The sequence below is a fragment of the Sceloporus occidentalis genome, unplaced genomic scaffold (assembly GCF_023333645.1).
Source record: "Sceloporus occidentalis isolate IW3139 unplaced genomic scaffold, rSceOcc1.0.p SCAF_7, whole genome shotgun sequence".
NCBI classification, from domain to species: Eukaryota; Metazoa; Chordata; class Lepidosauria; order Squamata; family Phrynosomatidae; genus Sceloporus; species Sceloporus occidentalis.
Window position 1 is genome coordinate 15,413,872 of NW_028316987.1, and position 23,308 is coordinate 15,437,179.

The 23,308-nt window shown below is 43.7% G+C and overlaps 1 protein-coding gene across 1 annotated transcript in view; it reads right to left on the reverse strand.

Annotated features, from left to right (window-relative positions):
* FAM171A2 (family with sequence similarity 171 member A2) overlaps positions 1–18,218 on the reverse strand; it is a 43,197-nt gene extending 24,979 nt beyond the window's left edge. The window contains exon 1 of the mRNA XM_089532049.1: positions 18,001–18,218. Within this exon, the coding sequence (XP_089388175.1) occupies positions 18,001–18,091 (91 nt within the window). The 5' untranslated portion in view covers positions 18,092–18,218. The remainder of the gene's footprint in view (positions 1–18,000) is intronic.
* Positions 18,219–23,308: the final 5,090 nt, after the last annotated feature.

Genomic DNA, 23,308 nt, shown 5'->3' on the forward strand with positions numbered 1-23,308 from the left:
CAGAATCTATAGACAATAACTAATCAGGATGAACTAAAACTGCCCAAAACTAACCTGTAATATGAGGGCCGCACAAACTCCATCTACTCGGGGTTCCAGCTCTACCTATTATTGGCTTTGATTCCACATACCACAAATACGTATATAGTCTTTGACAACATTTTGTTGTTGTTGTGTGCCTTCAAGTCGTTTCCAACTTATGACGGCCCCACAACAAACCTATCATGGGACTTCCTTGGCATTTTTCTTCAGAGTGGGTTTGCCATTGATGTCCTCTGAGGCTGAGAGAGTGTGACTTCTCCAATTTTACCAAGTGGATTTCTCAACCAAGCCGGGAATCAAATCATGGTCTACAGAGTCATAGTCCAACACTCAAACCACTTACTGTGCCATAAACACTTGCTGGGAGCCAGCGTAGTATAGTAGTTTGATCTTTGGACTATAACTCTGGAGACTATGGTTTGATTCCCGGCTTGGCCATGAAACCCACTGGGTGACCCTGGGCAAGTTATATTCTCTCAGCCTCAAAGTACCTCCCTAGAATATGAAAGTCTCAACAAAAAATAAACTCTCCCTTTCCTCCAGCAATAATTGCCACTGAAATAAATAGATGCTTGAGTGAAGATAAAGTTTCGAAGATAACATAATGCAATGCTTTACGGGACTTCAGTGAATTAGAGCTCAGTCCTAGAATCAGTTTTCAATAGTCGAGCATTGGGTCTGGGAAATACATAATAATCACAACGAACTGTTCCTCTGGGCATGTACAAAACAGTTGACAGCTCACTTCCAAAATACAAAATAATAATGGCGATATCTAAGAACATGTACAAATGATTCCATCACTACAGAGATCCAGACAAGTTTCATATGAGGACATTTAAAAGGAAATAAGCACTCTCAGTTCCAAAAGGATGCCTTCCAGGAATTTTTAAATTTCAGGATGTCTCTCCTTAGAAGGTAAGGAAACACATGTTGATCTGTTCAAGTAGGATGCTGCACGCTTAGGCCTTGGTACTATTTTAAAGTTCTTGAAAGTAATTTGAGATGGTTTTGTTGCTGTGTGCCTTCAAGACCTTTCCAACTTATAAGTAAGAAGGGAGAAGATACTGTATGTAGGTAGAAGGTATGAGTAAGTGTTTGAAAGATGTCTGAGAGGGAAGTTAATAGAGAAGGAGTAAGAGAATGAGAGGGATAAAATGAGGGGTAGGATGATAAGTAAGCTAAGTGACTAGGAGAGGAGTTGGAAGATACTGGAGGATAGAGAAAAGGTAATAGAAAAGGTGATTAGAGAGGAGAGACAGAGGAAAGATGGCAGGTTGAAGGAATTGGATGTTGTAAAATAGAGAGTGGGGAAGTCCATTGGATGAATCAGATGTGTAACAATCTCTATATATGATCGGTTGCAAAATGAGGTAGTAAGCAGATGGATGTAACGAGTAAAAATGTTAATAGGTAAGTATATTAAGATGTCCACAAGTATGTAATGTACTCGTTCCTCCACATTTGCGGATTTGACTTTTGCGGGTTCAATTATTCACAGATTTTATTAATATGTTATCTCTAGGAATCACTAGGTCCTCCAGCGCAACTCTATAGTCAACTTTAACCAAAGGTCCCAGAAAGGACCTAGAAATTCCTAGAGAGAACATTCCACTAGGCATTTGTAGCTCCTCCAGCACAATTCTGGCAGATGTTGACCACAGAGTTGCACTGGAGGTCCTAGAGATTCCTAGAGAGGTGTTCTCTCAGATAAAAACATAGTGTTTTTGTTAGTTGCGGTTTTTCCACATTCACTGGGGTCCTGTGCCCTTAATCCCAGCAAATGTGGAGGGACGAGTGTATATGCTGTGTACGTTATATGTTAGGTATAGGTGTCTAATATGTTTATATGTGTATCTTTTTATATATGTATTGATGTTAAATAATTGTATTTTCTATAAAAATATCCTTTCCAACTTATGGTGACCCCACACAACAACAATAAAGGCAATACTATCACAAAGTTTTCTTGGCAAGATTTGTTTGGGTGTGTGTGCGTGTGTGCCTTTACTGTCCACTGAAGCTGAGAGAATGTGACTTGCCCAAGGCCACTCAGTGGGTTTCCATGGCCATGAAATACAAACATTGCTTTTGCCTAACTGCTGCCTCTTCCCAATTAAGTGTTGATGGGTTTTGTATGTTTCAGAAATCTGCAGCACTTCTCTGCCTGTGATCCCTCTTTCGCCCCTGAAAAGAGGGCCATTTGTCTCTAGCCTCAACTGTCAGCACCATGTAAGCCAAATTCAGGTCACCTCCTAATGCACTCCCTGTCCATTACTACCAGGCTGCCAACCTCTGCCCTGCTTGCCCCAGGCATAGCATCAATTATCTCCAAAGCTCCCAATCTTGCACCTGCTTCTCTTCACCCACCGCACACACCCCAGCCCAAAGATAGAAATAGATTCACTGATAGGCAATCCTCAGATCCAAACCGCATAGTCACTGAGATGATGTTTTATTAGACCTTTGGCTAATGTAACATCAATTTGATTCAGTGGATTTATAACTGTGGACAAAAAGTCATCTGTGGGAAACCCAAGTTCAAAACCATGCCTCTGGCCATTTGAATTTGGGCGCATTGCTCTCAGGAGGGCTACTCTGATATGAATGTAGAAATGCATAACAGAAGGCCATGCATAACAGAAAGCTTTGCTAGGACATGTGTTGCAGTCCTAGATGAAGATGGTCCCCATAAGCAGTATGGGGTTCATGTGGCCCTCCAGATGCTGTAGGACTATAAATCCCAGCAACACTATTCAGCGTAGCCAATGAAGAAGAATGGTGGGAGCTAAAATCTAACATAAGCATTATTCTAATAAACAGTAGGCATCTAATGAACAAGGAAAATAAAAGTTGCAGCAGAAAATAGGATTTTGTGCAGTTGTCAATATGGTCTTAAACAGGAACAAGGAAACATTTAAAGAAGAATAGATGAGGAAAAAAAATATAAACATCACCCATTTTATGTCCAGGAAGGTTGAAATGTTCTGCAGCTGATATTTGGATACTGACATTTCTAATGTCAAATTTGTGTCCATTAATCCTTTTGCTCAGAGACTGTCCTGTTTGTTCAATGTAGAGTGTAGAGGGGCACTGCTGGTATTGGATGGCATATATCACATTGGAGAAAGAGCAAGTAATTGCACCTCTGATGTTGTGGGTTATTATCTCCCTGTAATCTGCTGTCAGAGTAGTAGGGGGTTAACAAAGTAGTTAATGAAGTAGATATGTTCGTTCCTGGGCTTTATTTTAACAGAAATGTTGGTACCAGAGGCCGAAGTAACACGCAAAGAATAGGGACAGGTTCCTACAAAGAAGAATATGTTTGTTTGCAGTTGTTGTGTTGTTGTTACCTTCCCTCAAGTCGATCTCAACTCATGGCAACCCAGTGAATGAGACACCTCCAAGTCCCTCTGTCCTCAGCTGTTCTGCTCAGGTCCTAAGGCCTAGAACCATGACCTCCTTGATAGAGTGTATTTAATATGAAGTCTTCCTCTTTTTCCTCTTCCTCTCTTTCTACTCCCCTCTACCTTTCCTAGCATTACTGTCTTTTCTAGTGAGTCATGTCTTCTCATGATGTGTCCAAAGTATGACACCAAATGTGTCCAAAGCCTCAGTGTAATCATCTTAGTTTCCAGGAAGAGTTCAGGCTTAATTTCTTCTAGGACCCATTCATTTGTCTTTCTGGCTGTCCATGATATCCTCAGCACTCTTCTCCAGTAACACATCTCAAATATGTAAAATGAAACAACCAGGTCAGGTAAGCCTTGCACAATTTTTTGTTAAAAATGTTTTTAAACCTTCTACAGAGCACTAGAAAGCTTCTTCCAAAATGCATTCAGGGATGATTTTTTATTTATATATTTTCATGAGTCTCTACTTCTCTTAGGATTTCTATTCTGGTGGCCAGATATGTTTTTTGTTTGTATATGCAGGGGACAGCTGGTGAGGCAGGTTGATCTAACTTCCCTGTTTCTCTTTGTTTTGTTCTGCATTCTTTCTCAGTAAAGGATTCTGGAGGCAGCAGCTGTTACCTTGCCAGTTGCAGGCAGACAAATACAGCCCCATCAGGATCAATCAGAGTAGAATCTTATTCTTTCCCAACTTAAATTTTATTGAATTGCTTATTGCAGGCACATTGCTACAGCCTGATACTGATAGCCTTATCACATGAAAAAAGAAAGACGAAATGGATTGGGAGAGCAGAGGCTTTCTCCTTGCCTCTCCATATGCTGTAATAGCACTTCTGTTCTCCTTCCCCAGGGAGATAGATGGTCATAAAAGCATGCCTTTTGCAAAATTGATTCTTCCAGTGCAACAAGAGACAGACTTTTACAACTGCTTCCCTCGGGAAGAAAACAGAAGTGCTTCAATAGCAGCAAGTGGAGAGGCATGGACAAAGCCACTACTCTCCTAATCTGTTTTGGCTTTCTTTTGTCATGTGATAAAGCTCTGAAAATGTGTTTCTCCAACCCTCCTTCACCATCCTCCCAGTGCCAATGCTGCTAAAAATCTTCCAGCTAGGCAGAGGACAACGAAGAAAAGAGGAGCTGGGCTGGCATGAATAGACTTTGTGAAAAGAAGATTCTTTGCCAGAGGACTTATTAACTGAAGTATGCCTGCATACAATGTAGACCTCTCAGTCCATAAAGAGAGGAGCAGGTTCTTAGTTCCTCAATTATACAGGGAGTTTCTGTCCTCAACTAACAAAGAAGGCAAATGTTTTTCTCTTGTTCTTGTCCTATTTTCTTATCCTTTCTTCCTTTCTGTCAATCTCTTGGTTTCTTGACTCATTCTAATTTCTTTTTCTCCCTTTCCCGTTCCCTTTCCCTTGTTTTCTGCAGTTGGGGGGGGGGGGGAAAGAAATGCCCACAGGATTAGGGATTTGAGGTTACCATTGGGATTTCATTGGAGCATCTTTTCCCACTTGAACTAGCATCATACATTCTTGTACTGTCCGGCTGCACAAAACGTGTACTGTTTAGCCTCACACCCCGGAAGCTGGGGATTGCAGGGCATTTCTGGGTGCAGCAGATTTAGGGCTGGCCATCAGAATCACCTCTCTACACATGCTAATTCCAATAATGGAATTACAGTGTTAATTCTAAGAATGGACTTCTCTACATGGGCTACAGCCAGACAAACTCCCAGATTTCCTAACTTCTGCAGGTGGAATTACAGCATAACAATAATGTACATGTAATGCCATCAGACTGGGGAAAAGACCAGTGTGGCATAGTGGTTTGAGTGTTGGACTATAGCCCTTATCAGATGAGTCTGGAACTGGGGGTCTTCAGCACTGGGCGGTTCGAATTCACGTTATTTCGCACAATACCATCATACCTGGGAGCCCCTCCGAATTGGCATGATTCAAATTGGCCAATACGCATTCGCGCGAAGTGCATTCAGTGCAGAATGTTTTGTCACACCGGTGCTCAACATGAGGATTGGCCGATTCGTATCGGCCCCCTCGCACATGCTCAGTGGTGCCCTGCATGGGTTGCGACCTTAAACGCTTCCGGGGTGAAAGGGGAGGTCACGTCATGACAGCCCGGTAAACAGCTGGAGAGCCAGCTCATGCACATTAACAATCACGATACCACGTGCCCTCTCTACATTCCTCTCTGTTTCCTCTCTACATTCCTGCTTGGTTTTAACGTTACCATGACCTTCCCTTGCAACAAATTAGCAATGCCCGGTTGTACGTGTGTGTGTGTGAGTGTGTGAATATGTATTCTGGGGGGGGGGGGGGGAGGACCAGTTCCAGCGGCTGTCAAAGAGGCTGGATGGCCATCTAAGTAAATGGGGATGCTTTTTTCCTCCTCCTCCTCCCGGCTTGGGAGCCAGCATAAGCTGCATCCCAAGAAGGGAACAGGCGCAGGGCCGCTAGAATTGCGGCGATCGCCGCCGTTCCAGCGGCCCCCGCGCCTCTTCCCTTCTTGGGATGCAGCCTATGCTGGCTCCCAAGCCGGGAGGAGGAGGAGGAGGCTGCCGGAACCACGATTCCAGCGGCCCCCCGCGCCTCTTCCCTTCTTGGGATGCAGCTTATGCTGGCTCCCAAGCCGGGAGGAGGAGGATGAGGCCGCTGGAACCGCCCCCCCCCCCCCGCTTCCCTGGAACCGGCAAGAGGAAAGACCCACCGGAAGTTAAAATTGGAATCTGGGGGTCTTGCGATGGAATTCAGGATTGGGTAGTCACACCAGAGCCATTCGCACTGAGATCGAACAGAGCCCCAATCCAGGATACACTCCAAAAAGAGGAGCCAGTACGCATTCAGTTCGGCATCTTGCGCATTCACGTGAGTTCGGATTGGGCCATTCGAATGCTGGTATGATGGTATTGTGCGAAATAACGTGAATTCGAACCGCCCAGTGCTGAAGACCCCCAGTTCCAGACTCATCTGATAAGGGCTTATGATTCTGGAAATCAGGGTTTGAATCCCTACTCAGCCATGAAAACCTGGTGAGTGGCCTTGGGCAAGTCACACTCTCTCAGCCTCAGAGAGGGCATTGGCAAACCCCCTCTGAAGAAATGTGCCAAGAAAATCCTATGATATGTTTGCTTTAGGATTACCATAAGTTGGAAACAACTTGAAGGCATACCACAACAACAATCTCCCTCTGTCCTGGTGCAGTAGGGGGGGAAAAGAATAAACCCTGCTCTGACAATATTGGGGATGGGTTCAAATTCCTACTTGGTCATGGAAACCCACCGGTTGACCTTGAGCAAATCATACTCTCTAAGCTTCAAAAAAGGGGAAAGCAAATCCCTCTGAACAAATTTTGCCAATAAAACCTGGTGACATGTTCACATTAGGGTTGCCATAATTCCGAAATGACTTGAAGGGATACAGCAAACACAGAACGCTCATATTTGCTGTATTTGCATTTTGTAACTTTGCCTTCCCCTTTTCTTTGGATGCCTAAACTGTACATCAAATGGTAAAGTGAATGTTTGAATTTGGGTACTGACATAAAATTTAACGGGGGGGGGGGGGCAGAATTCTCATTGAGGGAAATATCCTAATTTTGCCACTCCCCTGTAGCTATACAGAGGATATTGCCCTCAATAAGAATTCTGCATCCACCCACCCCCGCCGTTAAATTTTATGTCAGTCCCCAAATTCAAACATTGCAGTAACTGAAAACTTCACTTTACCATTTGATGTACAGTTTAAGCATCCAAAGAAAAGGGGAAGGCAAAGTTACAAAATGCAAATACAGCAAATATGAGAGTTCTGTGCTTCTTCTCCCCCAAGAAGCCATGGAATATGATCTCCTTTCTCAAAGCAGAAACAATGATAACACATAGAAAAATACTTGCAGAAATTCTCCAAAGCAAAGGGCCCTATAAATTAAAACAAATGGGATTTTACAACAAAATGTTCTAACACAGTGCTACTCAAAGTGGTGGTCCCTGGCAAATGTGGGTGGGGGACTGCTAGTCAGATTGCTTGAGAAGCACTGTTATAACATATCCACAGGTCCCAACAAGAATGCTCTTGTTCAGGGCTCCAGGCTTACAAGGGGAAGGGGAGTTTCATAAGGATGAGCAGGACAACTAGAGCACTGAAGCAGAGACACTTTTGTAAGGGATACGTAATACCCTGCAACATGTAGTTGGTTCTGTTCATTGCCTTATTTTGGGGTAGCTGTATTTCAATTTGAAGCTGGTAGGCATGGGACCACCCAAATTCAGCATCAGAATAAAGAAATGTTGCATTTACACACACACACAGACACACACACACACAAAACACACACACACACACACACTATAGGACCTTCCTGCCTCTCAGGTGGAGGTTTTAAGAACAGGGAAGGGCCAAAGGACACCCCTTTCTTGGTCTTCCATAACTGTGCTATGTAATAATAGAGGGCTGCCAGTACCAAATATGAACATTTTAGAACCACATAGCCATAGGTTTCAGGGATATCCAATTCTCACACACAGGAAAAGAGAAAAGGTGTTATCACTGTACAGCACAGGGAGGAGTCTTTATCTCCACAGCACATCCTCTCAATTCCATCCAAACCAAATGGAAAAGAAAATATAAAACCTTGGGTTTACTCCCAGTGGTCTATTAGTTTTTGGATTTCCAAAGCTACCTTTCAACAGTAAATTCCTGTTAGGATATATACCTGCAAAATAATGTATGTCTGGTCATCTTATTTCAGGGATAATGAGAGGGTATCACCTTGCAGAATGGACTATTCCCAAATTCAGGACAGCATTCACTGTACTTATTAAGCTAGATGCAATGTTTTGCCATTGGCATCCCTGGAGGGAATATTCAAGAGGATTCCTTACTAAGAGCACTTATGACCCTTTGAAGTAGGGGAGGTAGAGACAGACAGATGTGGCCTTAGGGTCACCATAAACTGGAAACAACTTGAAGGCACACAACAACAACAACAACAACGAGATTCTCATAATGTTCTAATACAATATATCTCATAGCTTATTTATATTTTATGCCATATGGTGTTTTATACTTTTTAAGAACCATTTTCTATCTTTCACAGAATAGCATCTGATTTTATATTCACTTTTAAAATTTTCCAAGCCAAACTTTATAATCTCTTTGCTAACCTATGGCCAAAATAAAGTATCAAACAATCAATATCCCCTCCATCTCAATATTTAGCATAAGCTCCCAGAACCTGAACAAATCAATTCCTTCTTTTCCCCACCATGCTGTTTTCTTTAGTTTTTTGACTGCTTTTAATAGGCATAAAAATATTAGACATAGTTTAATGGTAGATTTAAATAGCAGGCCCTGTCTGTTTGATTTCTAGTATCTTTAAACTATTCTTTCCTTCTTTTGATTTATGAAGTTATATACTTCTGTGTACAACATTCCTTTATTTTGGGGTGGGTTCTAAAATGATAAGACACTTGAGTCTGTCAATAGATGGAAGGAGGATGCTGACACACAGGAACCTACAGCAAAAATGTAGCACTACGTTTCCGGCCCAGGACTTTTAGTAATGAATAAAGAACTTTGAGCAGGATGCTGAGACAATGCTCAGACCGTTCCCAGACAGCTATTTACAGAGCGCCCTGAGAGGAAATCATAATGGTTAAACCAGTACGCAGCAATCACGCCAGTCGTTTTTTTCCTAGAAACAAATGTAATGCATCCCAGCCTATGTCAGTCCTTATGGTAATAATAGCAATAATGATAATGGTTGTAAATCCCAGAGCTCCACCCCTCCAGCTATGTAGCAGCTGGATTTCTCCAGCTGAGGAATGCTGTTAGATACAGATGTTTTCCAGATGTTCTTTTTACTCCAGTTTGAAATTTTGAACAGCAGTAAAAGCAGGCCCATAGGCTGAGCTATTTTTCCAAGACTGTAAAAAGGCAAATGCCATAAGGGGCTCATCTCCCCACATATATTGAAAAAGAAGGCCAGGATGGGGAAATGAATAACAGCCAAATATTGGGGAAATTACCAACATACTCTCCCTCCTCCCTCCTTTCTTTCTTTCTTTTACTATAACTCCCAGATTCTGTACTGAGCATGATCCTGTCGGATGGGGTTTTGAGGGAACTGCAGTCCAATAAAGTAACTTTCTGAAGTTCTGACAAAAGAACATATAAGCAATCACTGCCCTCCAGGTCAAACACCTGGCTCTTTCCATCAGCCTGGTTTGTGCTTGGTAAGGACAGTCTTTAAAGTGCAACCACAGCGTGCCTAAAGGGAAACTTTGCTTCCCCAGCGGTCAGAGCAGAAGTAAGCAAAAGATATGAAACAAACCTGAGCATCTTGAGGTCCACTAACTGAAGAGCAGCCTGACAGCCTACTGGGAGACTGAAAAAGCCTTTTACTTCTACTATATACCTGGACCTAAGAACAGTACAGACCACCAAGACGACAGGTTTGCTGGGATGCATCTAATCTGATGAGCTACAAATTGTGGCAAGCTTGTGAGAAAGGAAGGACAGCTGTAGTCATAGGTCTTGCCAGTGAGCCACTTTGGATGTGAAACCAATCTCTTCAAAGTGTGTTTCCTCTCTTTGGTTCGGCTTTGGCTGCATCTGCATTGTAGAAATAATGCAGTTTGACACTGCTTTAACTACCATGGCTCAATGCTATAGAATTCTGGGATTTATAGTTTTGTGAAATATTTAGCCTTCTTTGTCAGCAATCTCTGGCGCCACTATAAACTACAAACCCCTGGATTCCATAGCACAGAACCATTGCAAAGCAGTGTCCAACGGCATGATTTCTGCAGTGCAGATGCAACCTCTGTTCTCCTGAAGGCTGCAATCGTACCTTCCTATCTCTAATTTTTCCTCATAAAGGAAATGCCTTCTTGTTAGAGTTTGGACATTTCCTTTTAAGGAGAATGTATACAACGACATACCCAAGACATCCATAACTGAGCAGGGGTAGAATGATGCTCTGGGTCCCTACTCATCCTACCCTTGCTCAGTTATGGATGGCTTCAATGTGTCATTAATATATATGTATTTAAAGAATCTTTTATACTTTTTTATTTTTTGCAACATGACTAAGGAGGTCCGGTAGCTATTTCGGCACCACTAAAAGCAGCTTTCAGAAAGGGACAACTCCCCCACATACACATATCCTGCAGGCAGTCTGGCTGCATCCTATAACTCAATATTCTCACTCTTCCCAGATCCAGGATGCCTCATCAGCCAAAGGAAATCCTGCCACACTCATATGACAGTCAAGAATCTGGATAGAGCTCTGACTAACATTTCTTTCCCAATCCCTAAGCTTTAACTAGCTAAAGGATCAGGGATCCATCACCAATTCCCCTTCCTGTCTGTATGGATATTTCACTCACTCATAATGGGATCAATGAGAGAAGAAGTTATGGGCTGAATGCCCACCCCCTAGAGAGATTACTCAGGACCTCTCCAGAAATGGTGAACACAAAAACTGCACCGTTGCTTGTTCCAGAGGCCAGACCTTTTATATATTTCATAACATCAGCAATTTATCTTTTTTTTTCTAGATATAGCATTTAACACTTTATCTGTGTCCCCTTTTGAACCTCCGCTGCAATTTCCTCTTGCTTTACTCAGTTCTGTTTGTAATGATTCGATCACTTAAGTCTTCCTTGTGGTTGCCAATATAAGGTGAAAGGAAAAGGGAAAGGCAGTCCCTTGACATGAATGTCTAGTCATAATCGACTGTAAAGGGACGGTACTTATCTCCGTTACTAAGCCAAAAAGAGGACTGCTCTGGTGGCCATGTGGCCAGCATGACTGCACAGACCGCTGTTACCTCCCCACCAAAGTGGTTCCTATTTATCTATTTGCATTTGCATGCTTTTGAACTGCTAGGTTGGGAGATGCTGGGACTAGTGACAGGAACTCATCCCATCATGCAGCACTCAGGCCTCAAACTGCCAACCTTCTGGTCTTCCGATCATCAGAACTGGAGTCTTTACCACTAAGCACCACATATACCACTAGTTATAATAAACTGTGCAAGACCTAAACTATCTGAATAAAGCAAAGGTCCTTGCAAGGCCTCAGCTCCTCTGCAAGATAAAGTTCTTGGAAGATCTGTAGAACAAATCTTGCAAGAGGTGTTCCTATCAAAGCTGTCACAATGATATGAAGTACCCTTGAAGATCAGGGGTTATAAATACCTCTTTGTGCATGGAGGTGATCCCCACTACATTTAACAAAGCAGCCAAACTGCCAATTCTGAAAAGCCCATTGCCAGTCTGTTAGTAGTATCAACCATCCCCAAAAATTTCCATTATGGGGAAAGTACTTGAGTGCATGGTGACCAGTTAACATTAGGTCTTCTTGACTGGAATTGACTTTTGCCCTTGACTATTTCGTAACACATCTGACAAGACAAGAGCAACATGCATAAAATGTAGTATGGCTTCATTTAAACAGCAGAGTCTAGGAGTAGAAACCTGATATTAAAACCAGGAATAGGAGACTGATACTGTTTTTATGCCCCTGCACAGACAGGCCAAAATAAAGCTGCTATGGGTCACTTTGGAGGTATGCTGTTTAAATTATGCATGTGTCCTAAGAGGCTGGAAGCCATGCCAAAGCCACGATCCAATCCTAAGGACTGGAGCCTGGCTTTGGCATGGCCTCTGGACTCTTAGGACGCATGCATCATTTAAACAGCATACCTCCAAAGTGACTCAAAGCAGCTTTATTTTGGCCTGTCTGTATCGGGCCTATGTATGTATGTATGTATGTATTAAATGTATACTGTACTCTGACTTTCTCCCAACTTGGGATCCAAGGCAGCTCACATCACGAATTAAAACAACCTACGTCTAAAAAGAAAAAACCCTAATGATAACAAGTTTTTTAAAAAATTAAATAAATTCCCAAATTAAAACATCAATGAAGCAGGGATAGCCCTGGTTAATACTTGGATGGGAAACTGCCAATGAAAGAACTGGCAAAACCACCTCTGAGTATTCCTTGCCTAAAAAACCCTATGAAATCCATGGAGTCACCATAAGTCGACAGGTGACATGAAGGCACATACACACTTTAAAACAATGTAAAACCATTTAAAACATAACAAAAAACAATAAAAGTACAATAAAGGACCTTCCCACATACAAGCTTCTCAACCAACTGCCTGTTCAAATAAAAAGATCTTTATCTGGTGGCAGAAGGAGATTATGGAGTTGCCCAACCTAGTTTCTCAGTGGGAGAGAATTTCATAGCCTGGGAGCAGCCACTGAGAGGACTCTTTCCTGTCTAAACATCTAGGACATTAAAACCAGTGGCCATGTGGCTGGAGAATCACGGAAGCTGTAATCCCAAAAGGAAACTTTTCCAAGGTCTGATCAGGAGACAGGAAGGTCATTAGAAACAGATCTGAAAGTGTCCCAGGGTTCCAAATATACACCGAGGTGAGAAAGGTCAGTTTTAAGTTTGTTGTTGCTGCGTGCCTCCAAGTCATTTTCAGCTTATGGTGACCCTAAAGTGAACTTATCACAGGGTTTTCTTGGCAAGATTTGTTCAGAACGTATTTCCCATTGCCTTGCTCTGAAGCTGATGGAGTGTGACAACCCCAGTCAGCCAGTGAGTTTTCATGGCAGAGCAGGGATTCGAACACTGGGCTCTCAAAGCGCTAGTCAAACGTTCAAATCACTACATCACACTGGATCTCTTTTCAATTTATCAGAGACCAAACAAACTTCCATGAAAATGTATTGGTGTGAAACCAGAGTGCTTGATGCAACTAAAAGGTCATCTGTATCTGAAATGGAAGACTATCCACTTGTCTTCCTCCTAGGCTGCTCTAAACTCCTTGGAGAAAATACCAGTTACAATAAACAAACTCCCATCTCTTCAGCCTTGCAACCTCTCATCAAGATTTTCAACCCATCTTATTGAATGGTCATTGGTGAGAGAAAGGGGTGGCTCTTCTGGACCTTGAAAAGTTACCTTTTTTGAGCAGAACTATCTTTATCTCCAGAGGGAACATCCTAGTGGCTACACTAGTCCCAACTGTTAGACCCAACTCGAGTAGACAAAATAGATTAATTGGATTTACACAAGCGTGGGTTTACTATTGAGTTAATGGGTCTACTTTAGCTGAGAGTAGCAATTTGATTTAGGCCCCCCAAAAGATGCTTTCCCAAGTTCTGTTCCACATCTGTTCAGAGACACCCTACTTGCTGTTTCTAAAACCTGGCATATAAATCCAAAGCTAAACTCTGAGTTCAAATTAACATCACCAGATTTGAAAGAACTATCACTAGGCAGACCAGGGTGACAATCAGATGACCCTCCAGATGTTCTTGGACTGCAACTCCCATCATTCCTCACCATTGGCTGTACTGGTTGGGATGCTGGGAGTTGCAGTTAACATCATCTGGAAGGCCACCTGATTCCCACACCAGCGTAGACCCATCCCAGCTCCTTCCTTAAAATAGGTTAAGTCCTTTGTGAGTACAACTCAGGCTCCACTATATGCCTTGCTGTATTGAAAAAAAATCCATTATGTGAATGGAGAAAACTTACAATTCCACTCACTACATAAATCAGAATTCTCTTCAGTACTATGAGTACTTTTTCACCCTGGAGAAGAGATCCCAGGTTATGCCTTGTGCCTAATCATGCAACCACCTTGCATTGCAGCAAACTGACAATTTATAGTAGTTATTTTAATAGTCAGCAAACACTGGTAATATTTGTGTTACCATACCCATCAACCATGACCAGAAATAGAAAAACAAGATGAAAAACTGAGCCCAACAGCTACTCAGAGAAGCTACATGTGAGCTGCAAAATAGGCCACAAGGGCTGCTGCCATGTTGCAGAATTAATGCAGTTTGACATTTAACTGTCATGGGATTTGTAGTTTGTTGTGACACCAGAGCTCTCTGACAGAAAAGGCAAAATATCTCACAAAACTACAAATCCCAGAATTCCATACCATTAAGCCCTGGCAGTTAAAATAGTGTCTAACTGTATTAATTCTGCAGTGTACATGAAGCAATTCTCTCTTTAAACCAGGGCTCAGACTTGTGAGGGCTTGGCTCTGCAATCCTCAAAAACTATAATAATCATAAAAGTAAAAGGCATCTGAGAGCATGCAGAGTGTCTCCGTCTGATCACCAGACAATATCAGCTACAGATGCCAGATTAAGGACTAGTGCTTCCAGAGCAGATGGCATGCTGCTGAACATATTTTCATAGAAATTAAGCACCCAGTGATAGCATGGCATAGTGATCTGAATGCTGGATTATGACTCTGAAGACCAGGGTTCGAATCCCAGCTCAGCCATGTAAACCCACTGAATGACCTTGGGCAAATCACACTCTCTCGGCCTCAGCGGATGACAATGTCAAACCTCCAATGAAGAAACCTGCCAAGAAAACCCCATGATAGGGTTACCATAGGTCGGAAACAAGTCGAGTTTAGTTTTTAGGACAACACAAAAAATGCAGGATCACAAGGGACAAGGGCCTAGTTATACAGAGTATGGAAACAACGCTATGCAGAAATACAGCTATACAGACTGGAAACAATATCCTCTGAAGAAGAATTTAATTTGAAATGGGACTAGAATCTCTTGCAGAATAAGGAAACATGGCAGTCAAGAGTGACATTGCCAGGAACCACTGGGTTATTAGCAAGTAAACTGAACCACAGAATCACACAAAGAGGCTTCCTGCATTTTGAATTCAGGTTGGAGGAGGCCTAGCTTTCAGGTCAAGCATTCTCACTAGAAACGCTGCCAACATATTAACTGGCAGAAGTGACCCGCAGGTGCATGGAGCAGGCAGCAGGTAGAGGGGTGGTGTCAGATCTAAAAGAAATGCAATGAAAAGATTCAAGGGAGACAAGGAGATTTCTGGAAATGTCGGTGTCTATTCTACCTTTAACAGGAGAGAAGAGAAATGACAGATCCCTTGCTAAAGAATACAGGGAGGGGCTGCAGTTTCTATCCGCCACCCCTTCGCACACGCTCTAGTGAACACCGGCTGAGATGAAGCTTTAGAGCTCTCCTTCCAACACGTATGCCAAGAATTTGTCAGCAATGCAGACCAGGACAAAATAATAATAACATTAACAACAACAAAACAAAACCCCAGTGCTTCTGTCTCCTCTGTGCCATAGGGACCCAAGGCACATACAGTCAGGGTGCAGAACGCCAACTGGGCGGAAGATCTATTGTGAGGAACCATGCAGCCCTTCTTCACAAGTGGCACCTGTGCACCAGCTCCCCTTCACGCCCACCAAGCACAGTGCCACACCTCCCCAAAGAAAAGGGGGCACCACTTCTGCCCTTCAGCACCGCCAGAGGGAGGTGTTTTACGCAATCCCATGGCTGTGCATGTGTGTACACACACACACACATGCACTCAGCCATGTTGCAAGCAAGGATCCCCTGTGGGAAGTCCATGGCGCCAAGAAGAAGCAGGTGGGGGCAGGGCATTAAGTCACCTTGGGGAAAATGCAACCAGGTACATTAGCGATGGGTTGATGAAAAGCACAAATATTACATTAACATTGTATACAGGCAGAGAAAGAGTAGATGAACAGGCCCTGCCCAGACTCATAGAATCACAGACTTGTACGTGTGAAAAAAGGCATTGCACATGCAACCTCACATATAATGAGATTTGCTGCCCTTTCAGACACAATGCTGCTCGGGGCAAGCAATCCACACATCCCTTAAGCAAGCAATGCGCCAGTGGCAACTCCAAGGTATAAACCTACTAGATTTATAGAAGAAGGGCAAGAGAGACAGGCAGACAACAGGTCTGTCAACAGAGGTCAAAGAGGATGTAGGGGGAATGGATGGGTGTGGACAGGCAGGAGAAAGAGCTAGGTGGAAGAAGACTGGTGTGTTTGTGTATTGTGTGGGGTGTGTGTGAACAGGGAACAGAAAAAAAAGGAGACCCCCAACAGAGGAGAAAAGCAGACAAAGGTTCAGGGTGGGCAATGGGAAAAGACCCTGGAGGGGGCTGCTTGCCTGAGTGGGGGAATAAAAACAAGATGATGACCATGTAAGGCGATGGCCGGCCAAAGGGGAGGGAAGAGGGAATGGGGGGAAAGAAGGGCTGCTGGGGGAGGAAGGCAGGATGACAGATGGGAGTCTGGGGCGGAGATAGGGGGGATCAGGCTGGCCAGAAGAATAGACCACCCTCCCCTCTGCCTTTCCATCCCCCTCCTTGCTCAGCAGAGGCAGGGTAACCAGATGTGTCCTCCTTTCCCAGGACATGTCCTCCATCTCAGCCTCCTGTCCAGGAGGAAGTCCAAAAAGGACCTCCATTTGCAGCCTAAGAAGCATGGATTCATGTATAGCAGTGTTTTAGATTTTATTTATTCATGTCCTACCTCTTTTTTCTTCAACGTCCTCCATTTGGAGCCTGACTAAGAAGCATGGGTTTATACTCATAGGAGTGCATTTAGCTTTTAATGTTCAATGCCCCCCTCCCCTCCACGTCCTCCATTTTGAGCAGCACTAAGAAGCATGAATGTATACTTATAGGAGTATTTCTAGCTTTTATTTCGCAGCGCCTTGCATTTTCTCCCTCTTTCTCTCTTATGTCCTCCATTGGGAGCCTGAGGGAGAAGCATGGGTTTCTGTTCACAGGAGTCTTGGAAGCTGTGAGTGGCTGGTGTCCTCCATTTCTGAACCTGACTAGCTTTCTTGAAAAGAAAGTACAGTAAAGGGGGGAAATGGACAGGACATTTTGAATTTACATTGCTAAGAGTGTTGTTTTTTCCCCTTCCATTTCCTTTTCTCATGTCCTCCATTATTCTTTTCAACCAAGTCCTCCATTCTGTGGTGCCCTGAGTGGAGGGGGGCAGAGAGGGCCAGCCAAGGAAGCCCCCCAGAGCCCCCTCTTTTGTCCTGGGAGGGGCTCCTGGTTGTGGGGGGGCTCCTCCTTCAAGTGGGATCCCACCCAGAGCCACAGACAATGGGGTCCCTGGATACAAGGGAAGAAACCCAGAGGACCCACCCATCTTGCCTCCCCCCCAAAAAAAATCCCCTCAGACCCCTCCTCTTGCATTCCTGTTCCCTGGAGATGAGGGGAGAAGCCCCCCAGGGCTAAGAAGGAACAAGGAAAGGAGCCAGGTCTGGCCAAAGAAAGAGAGGAGGGAGAAATGCAGAGAGTGGACCCCCCCCCCCAGTTAATATATATATACACACACACACACACACACACACAAGAAATGTTTCAAGGCATGACTCCCACCCAGCATCGTAAAATGGAGGACATTTCAAGAGCTGCAAAGGAGGGCCAGGCAGGGCCAAAGATGGGGGGCATTCCCAGGCAAATGGAAGGCGTCCCCAAGTAACAAGCTGCAACCCTGAGAAACCCCTGCTCCAAATGGAGGACAGGAAGCAGCAAAGCAGAAGGGCGCGTCCGGGAAAAAAAAGGAGGACGCTTGGCCACCCTGAAAGCAGAGAGAGACCCCCAGAGAGAGACCCCTTGGAGCTGTGCCCCCCTCCTCCTTGACTCACCCTGGGGGCTGGCTGCCTCCAGCGCTGGCCATCCTAGGAAGAGGGAGAGGGAGAGGAGGGCGAAGAGCATCGCCAGAGCATCCCGAGGCATCCTGGCCCCCCGCTACCCGGCCATGGCCAGCCCCAGAGCCCTCTGGAGATGGAGAGAGAGATGGAGGGATGCAAGAAGCAGCAGCAGCACCAGCAGCAGCACCAGCAGCGGATGCCCTCCTCCTCCTCCTCCTCCTCCTTGTCCGGACCTCAGCCCAGGAGCAGACGCCAGGGCGCCACCTGCTGGACAGAGGCGGCACAGCAGCAGCAGCAGCAGCAGAAGAAGAAGTCCTAGTCCTATTCCTCCTCCTTCTTCTTCTGCAGCGCTCCGCCTTCGTCTTACCTCACCTAGAAACTGCATCCTGGCCAATGCCAAAGTGGAAGGAGGGGAGAGCGAGCCCCCCACCATCCCTGAGCATGGGCCGGGGAGGCTTTGCACTCTGCACATGCTCAGGGATGGAAGGGCATGTCTTTGATGTTGATGATGCAGCAGCTATATTCAAAACTTTCAATCTATAATCAATATATATATATATATATATATATATCTAGCATATATAGCACACACACACACATATATATGAATATATAGCTAGCCTATATATATATATATATATATATATATATATATACATATAGGAAATGGGATTTAATAATAATAATAATAATAATAATAATAATATGAAGTCAAAGGCTTTTATAGCCCCTCTCTCTCTCTTTCTCTCTCTCTCTCTATATATATATATATATATGCAGGAAAAGGGATTTAATAATAATAATAATAATAATAATAATAATGAGTTGAAGGCTTTCATGGCCGGCATCCATAGTTTTTTGTGGGTTTTTTGGGCTATGTGGCCATGTTCTAGAAGAGTTTCTTCCTGACCTTTCGCCAGCAGCAAATCCACAACACCAATGACATTCAAATACACATTCCAAAAGCATTCGAGTTAAAATAAGAGTTAAATTCAAATTACAAGGGTTAGAAAGACAGGCGGATGATAGGGTAGCTATAGGCAGAGGGCCAGTCTAATTTATGAGATCAATTCTGGAAGGCCTTCCGGAAGAGATCCGTCTTGACTGCCTTTTTGGAGGCGTCGAGAGTATTAATCTGACGGATCTCCTCCAGCAGATCATTCCACAGTTTTGGAGCAGCTAAAGAAAAGGTCCTCTAGGGTGGGATTATATGGGAAGAGACGCTCCCACAAGTATGCTAGACTCAAGCCATGTAGGGCTTTATAGGTAATAACTAGCACCTTGTACTGCGCCCATTTAGAGACAAAGCCCAGGCTGAGAGGGTGTTTTGAGACAGATAAGCTTAAAAGGGTCAAAGGTGTTTCTCACACGGAGGTTTTTGCAGCTCAGATCCGGGGTGCCTCCTGGTTCAGCTATGCAAATTCACATTATAACGTGAATGTTTTATCACATCTGGTTGCCCTTCCATTGTCCTTCCGAATCGAGGGGGAATCGAATCCAAGGCAAGTCACGTGACATGGATTCACGCAAAGCGGAGTGAGTGCAAATTGTATTACCACACCGGTGCATACCATGCGCATTCAACGATTTGAATCGGCACCCTTGCACATGCTCAGTGGGGGTCTGAACGCATCATGACCTGATATGTTTCTGGGGTGAAACGGGCGCAAGTTCTTGTTCCCTGTTTCGCGTAATTGTGTGATTGCGTGACTATTTGCCTCATGAATATTTCTATGTCTTCTTCATCCCCTTTTTTATTTTCCCTTCCATTTCAGTAATTTCAACACACAGATAGATAGATAGATAGATAGATAGATAGATAGATAGATGATAGATAGATAGACATATCTGTATATTCACATACGCACATACACACATGCATATATTCCATAAAAATGAGTTGCCCTGAAAGTGAAAGGACCACCAAAAGGAAATGGGGGGAAATTGCAGCGCTGCATCATGGGAAATTTGCAGCCCAGGGGGTTTGTGGTGGTGTACCAGAGCAGAAGCAAAGTTGTATTCCACACCAGACCAATTCGGAGTGAAATCAAACTGAGCTTGGAAGCAATTTCTGTGAATTGGCTTGTTACTGATTTCGCCAAAATGAGGGGTCACTTTGGAATCACTGTGGAAGCACCACGGAAGGAGCCCCCATGGAAAGGAATCCCTTTAAAAATGCTTTTTAAGAGATGGTGGGAGTGGGGTGAAGCTCGATGAGAGGAAGAAAGAGAGAAGCCCCAGGATTTTATTTTTTAAATTAAAATTTCAATTAAAATAAATAAATAAAATAGATTTTTTTAAAAAAATATTCTTTTTACATTTTCTTTAAAAAAAAATCACATTTGAACCGACTCTTCATTTCTTTATTTATGCATAAGTAATTAAAAAAAATCTTCAAAAACATCACATTTGAACCAACTCTTCATTATGTATAAGTAAATATTTTTTAAAATCTTCTTTAAAAACATCACGTTTGAACCAACTTTTCCTTATACATAAGTAAATACATTTAGGTTGCGTATATAAAATGATGTCATGTCATATATCAAACCTACCCAACAATTGAAATATTTCAACCATAACATACCACACACATAAAATCTTGCACTTTTTCATATATATCTCAAGCAAAACGTATCAACTCTCGTCCCAATCATTCCCTTCATCCTCTCTCCTCCTTACTCATTCCCTTTTCTTTAAATTTTTCTTTAAAAGCATCACATTTGAACCAGATCTTCACTATGTGCTATGTATAGGTAAATGCACTTAGGTTGTGCGTGGGTATAATTTTAATTTTGCTAGTTGTTTATGCCACAACTGTTATATTACATTCAGTGGTATATGGGAATTATGAGTTACGAGTAACATTAGTGCAAAAAGGCATTACAAAGGATTCTGTATGGTGTGAAATGAGATGGTTAATGAGGAGGTTGACACCGTAAGTTACCACACTTGGTGACACCAACCCTAGGAATGAACGTCACTGGCTCAGGGAGGGATGTTTCTTTCTGGAGTGTGAATGGGATGGAAATGGCCTAAAGGTAAGAGGGCATCTCCTGCTCTCTTAGTAGACTAGTATTGCCATGTATGGATGTGAGAGATGGGCAGCTAAAAAAGAAGATAGGAAGAAAATCAATACCTGTAAATTCGTTTGAGATCTCGCTACAAGATCTCTCTACATGTTCAATCTACTGATTCTACAGACTAACAGAGATATATCTTTGAATTCTAGATCAAGGGAAGTAATAATGCCACTCTATCCTGCTTTGGTCAGGCCTCACCTGGAATACTGCATCCAGTTTTGGGCACCACAATTAGAAATGGATGTTGAAAAGCTGGAGTGTCTAGAGGAGGGTGACTAAAATGGTGAAGGGCCTGGAAACTATACCTTATGAGGAGACACTTAGGGATCTGGGTATGTTTAGCCTGGAGAAGAGACGTTTAAGAGGTGATATGATAGCCCTGTTTAAGTATTTGAAGGGGTGTCATATTGAGGATGGAGCACACTTGTTTTCTGCTGCTCCAAAGAATAGGACCCGGAGCAATGGATTCAAACTACAGGAAAATAGATTCCAGTGCAACATTAGGAGGAACTTCCTGACAGTAAGAGCTGTTCAGCAGTGAAACACACTCCATCGGAGTGTGGTGGTCACCTTCTTTGGAGGTTTTTAAACAGAAGCTGGATGGCCATCTGGCGGGGACGCTTGGATTCTGTGTTCCTGTATGGCAAGGGGTTGGACTGGATGGCCCTTGTGGTCTCTTCCAACTCTATGATTCCAAGGGAGACATGCACTCTGCACATGCTCCGGAAAAGACATCTCCTTCATTTTTAGTAGCTGTAGATCAGAGGGTGGGGTCTAAATACCCTAAAGGCATCAGGACCTTTCTGGTCTTGGAAGCTAAGCAGGATCAGCCCTGGTTAGTACTTGGATGGGAGACCACCAAAGCAGACCAGATGCTAGGCTATGTTTCAGAAGGAGGAACTGGCAAAACTACCTCTAATTATTCCATGCCTAAGAGAATCCTATGGAATTCATAAGTTGGCAGGCAACTTGCGCTTATGCACACACTTAACCCCCATGCATCGTTTTCAATGGTGAGCAATGTTCCTAGTGTCCTGGGGATGGAGAAAGCAATGAGAGGAGTTAGCGGGAAACAATGCACTCTCCCCTCTCCTCCGCTTTCTCTCTCTGTCAAATTTTGCTCTACATTTTCTTCTGAACTGGACTCACTAAAATGGCTCAATAGAGGCTAGTGTGAAAAACCACTCCAGGTTACCACAAAGATAAAACGCATGAAGGCTTAGAACAGCTACCTCTGCATTTGATTGCTAAACAAACCAACCTGCATGCCTCTCATTGTGCATGGCTTCCCACATGCACCCCACTCACGATCCTGTTAGCTGCCCTATCATTGTGGCTTCCAGACAAGGTTTTTCATGCACCATTACCCTGTCTCAGGCTGCACCCACACTGCAGAAATAATCCATTTTGACACTGCTTCAACTGCCATGGCTCAATGCTATAGAATCCTGGGAATTGTAGTTTGTTGTGGCCCCAGAGCAGAGTGAAACACACAAGGCAGTTTCAAACTGCTTTGGAAGGGGGACATTTAGATGACAAAAACCACATTGAAGCCGTGCCATGGATGGTAATGCAAAAAAGTGAAAGTATGACACCTCCAATGGATGTAATTACAACATACACAAAACAGACAGTCCTAGAGGGGGCATGGGGTGAAGATGGCATGGGGGGAGTATCCTGTGATTGTGCTTTGCCAGTGTTTTACTGGGAACTCTGATGCTCCGATGCCCTGGACAGGTGGAGAATCGCAGGTGTGACTGTATCTGTTCAAAGGGGTGGCCATCATGGGATGGCAACTAGGCAGCAGGTGGTCACTGATGGTGTGTTTGTGCGACAGTGTGCATGGATGGTGGGAAGGCAACAAAATAACTACCCAGCAGCATAGCTTGATGCCGCACCATGTGGACACGCTATGCATATTCAGGCTGCCTTGGGAGCAACCCATGCAGTCAGCAAGGTTTCAAACTGCTTTTGGAAAAAGCAAGTTCAATCCACTTTTTCCTGCCCATCTGTTTTACCCCTCAGTTAATCCTTTGCCATCCTAGTTTCTCTGCTGCTTTTAAAATGTCCTAGTTTCTCTTCACCCTCCGCTATGTATTCAGCTTATTTCAGTTCCTGCAAAGTTCAAAGTGCAGAGTTTATTAACTGAGTAATTAACGCTCCAGGAGAGAGAGGAAAAGAGAAAGCTTGCTCTTTCCAGTTGGATTATTTGTTGTTGC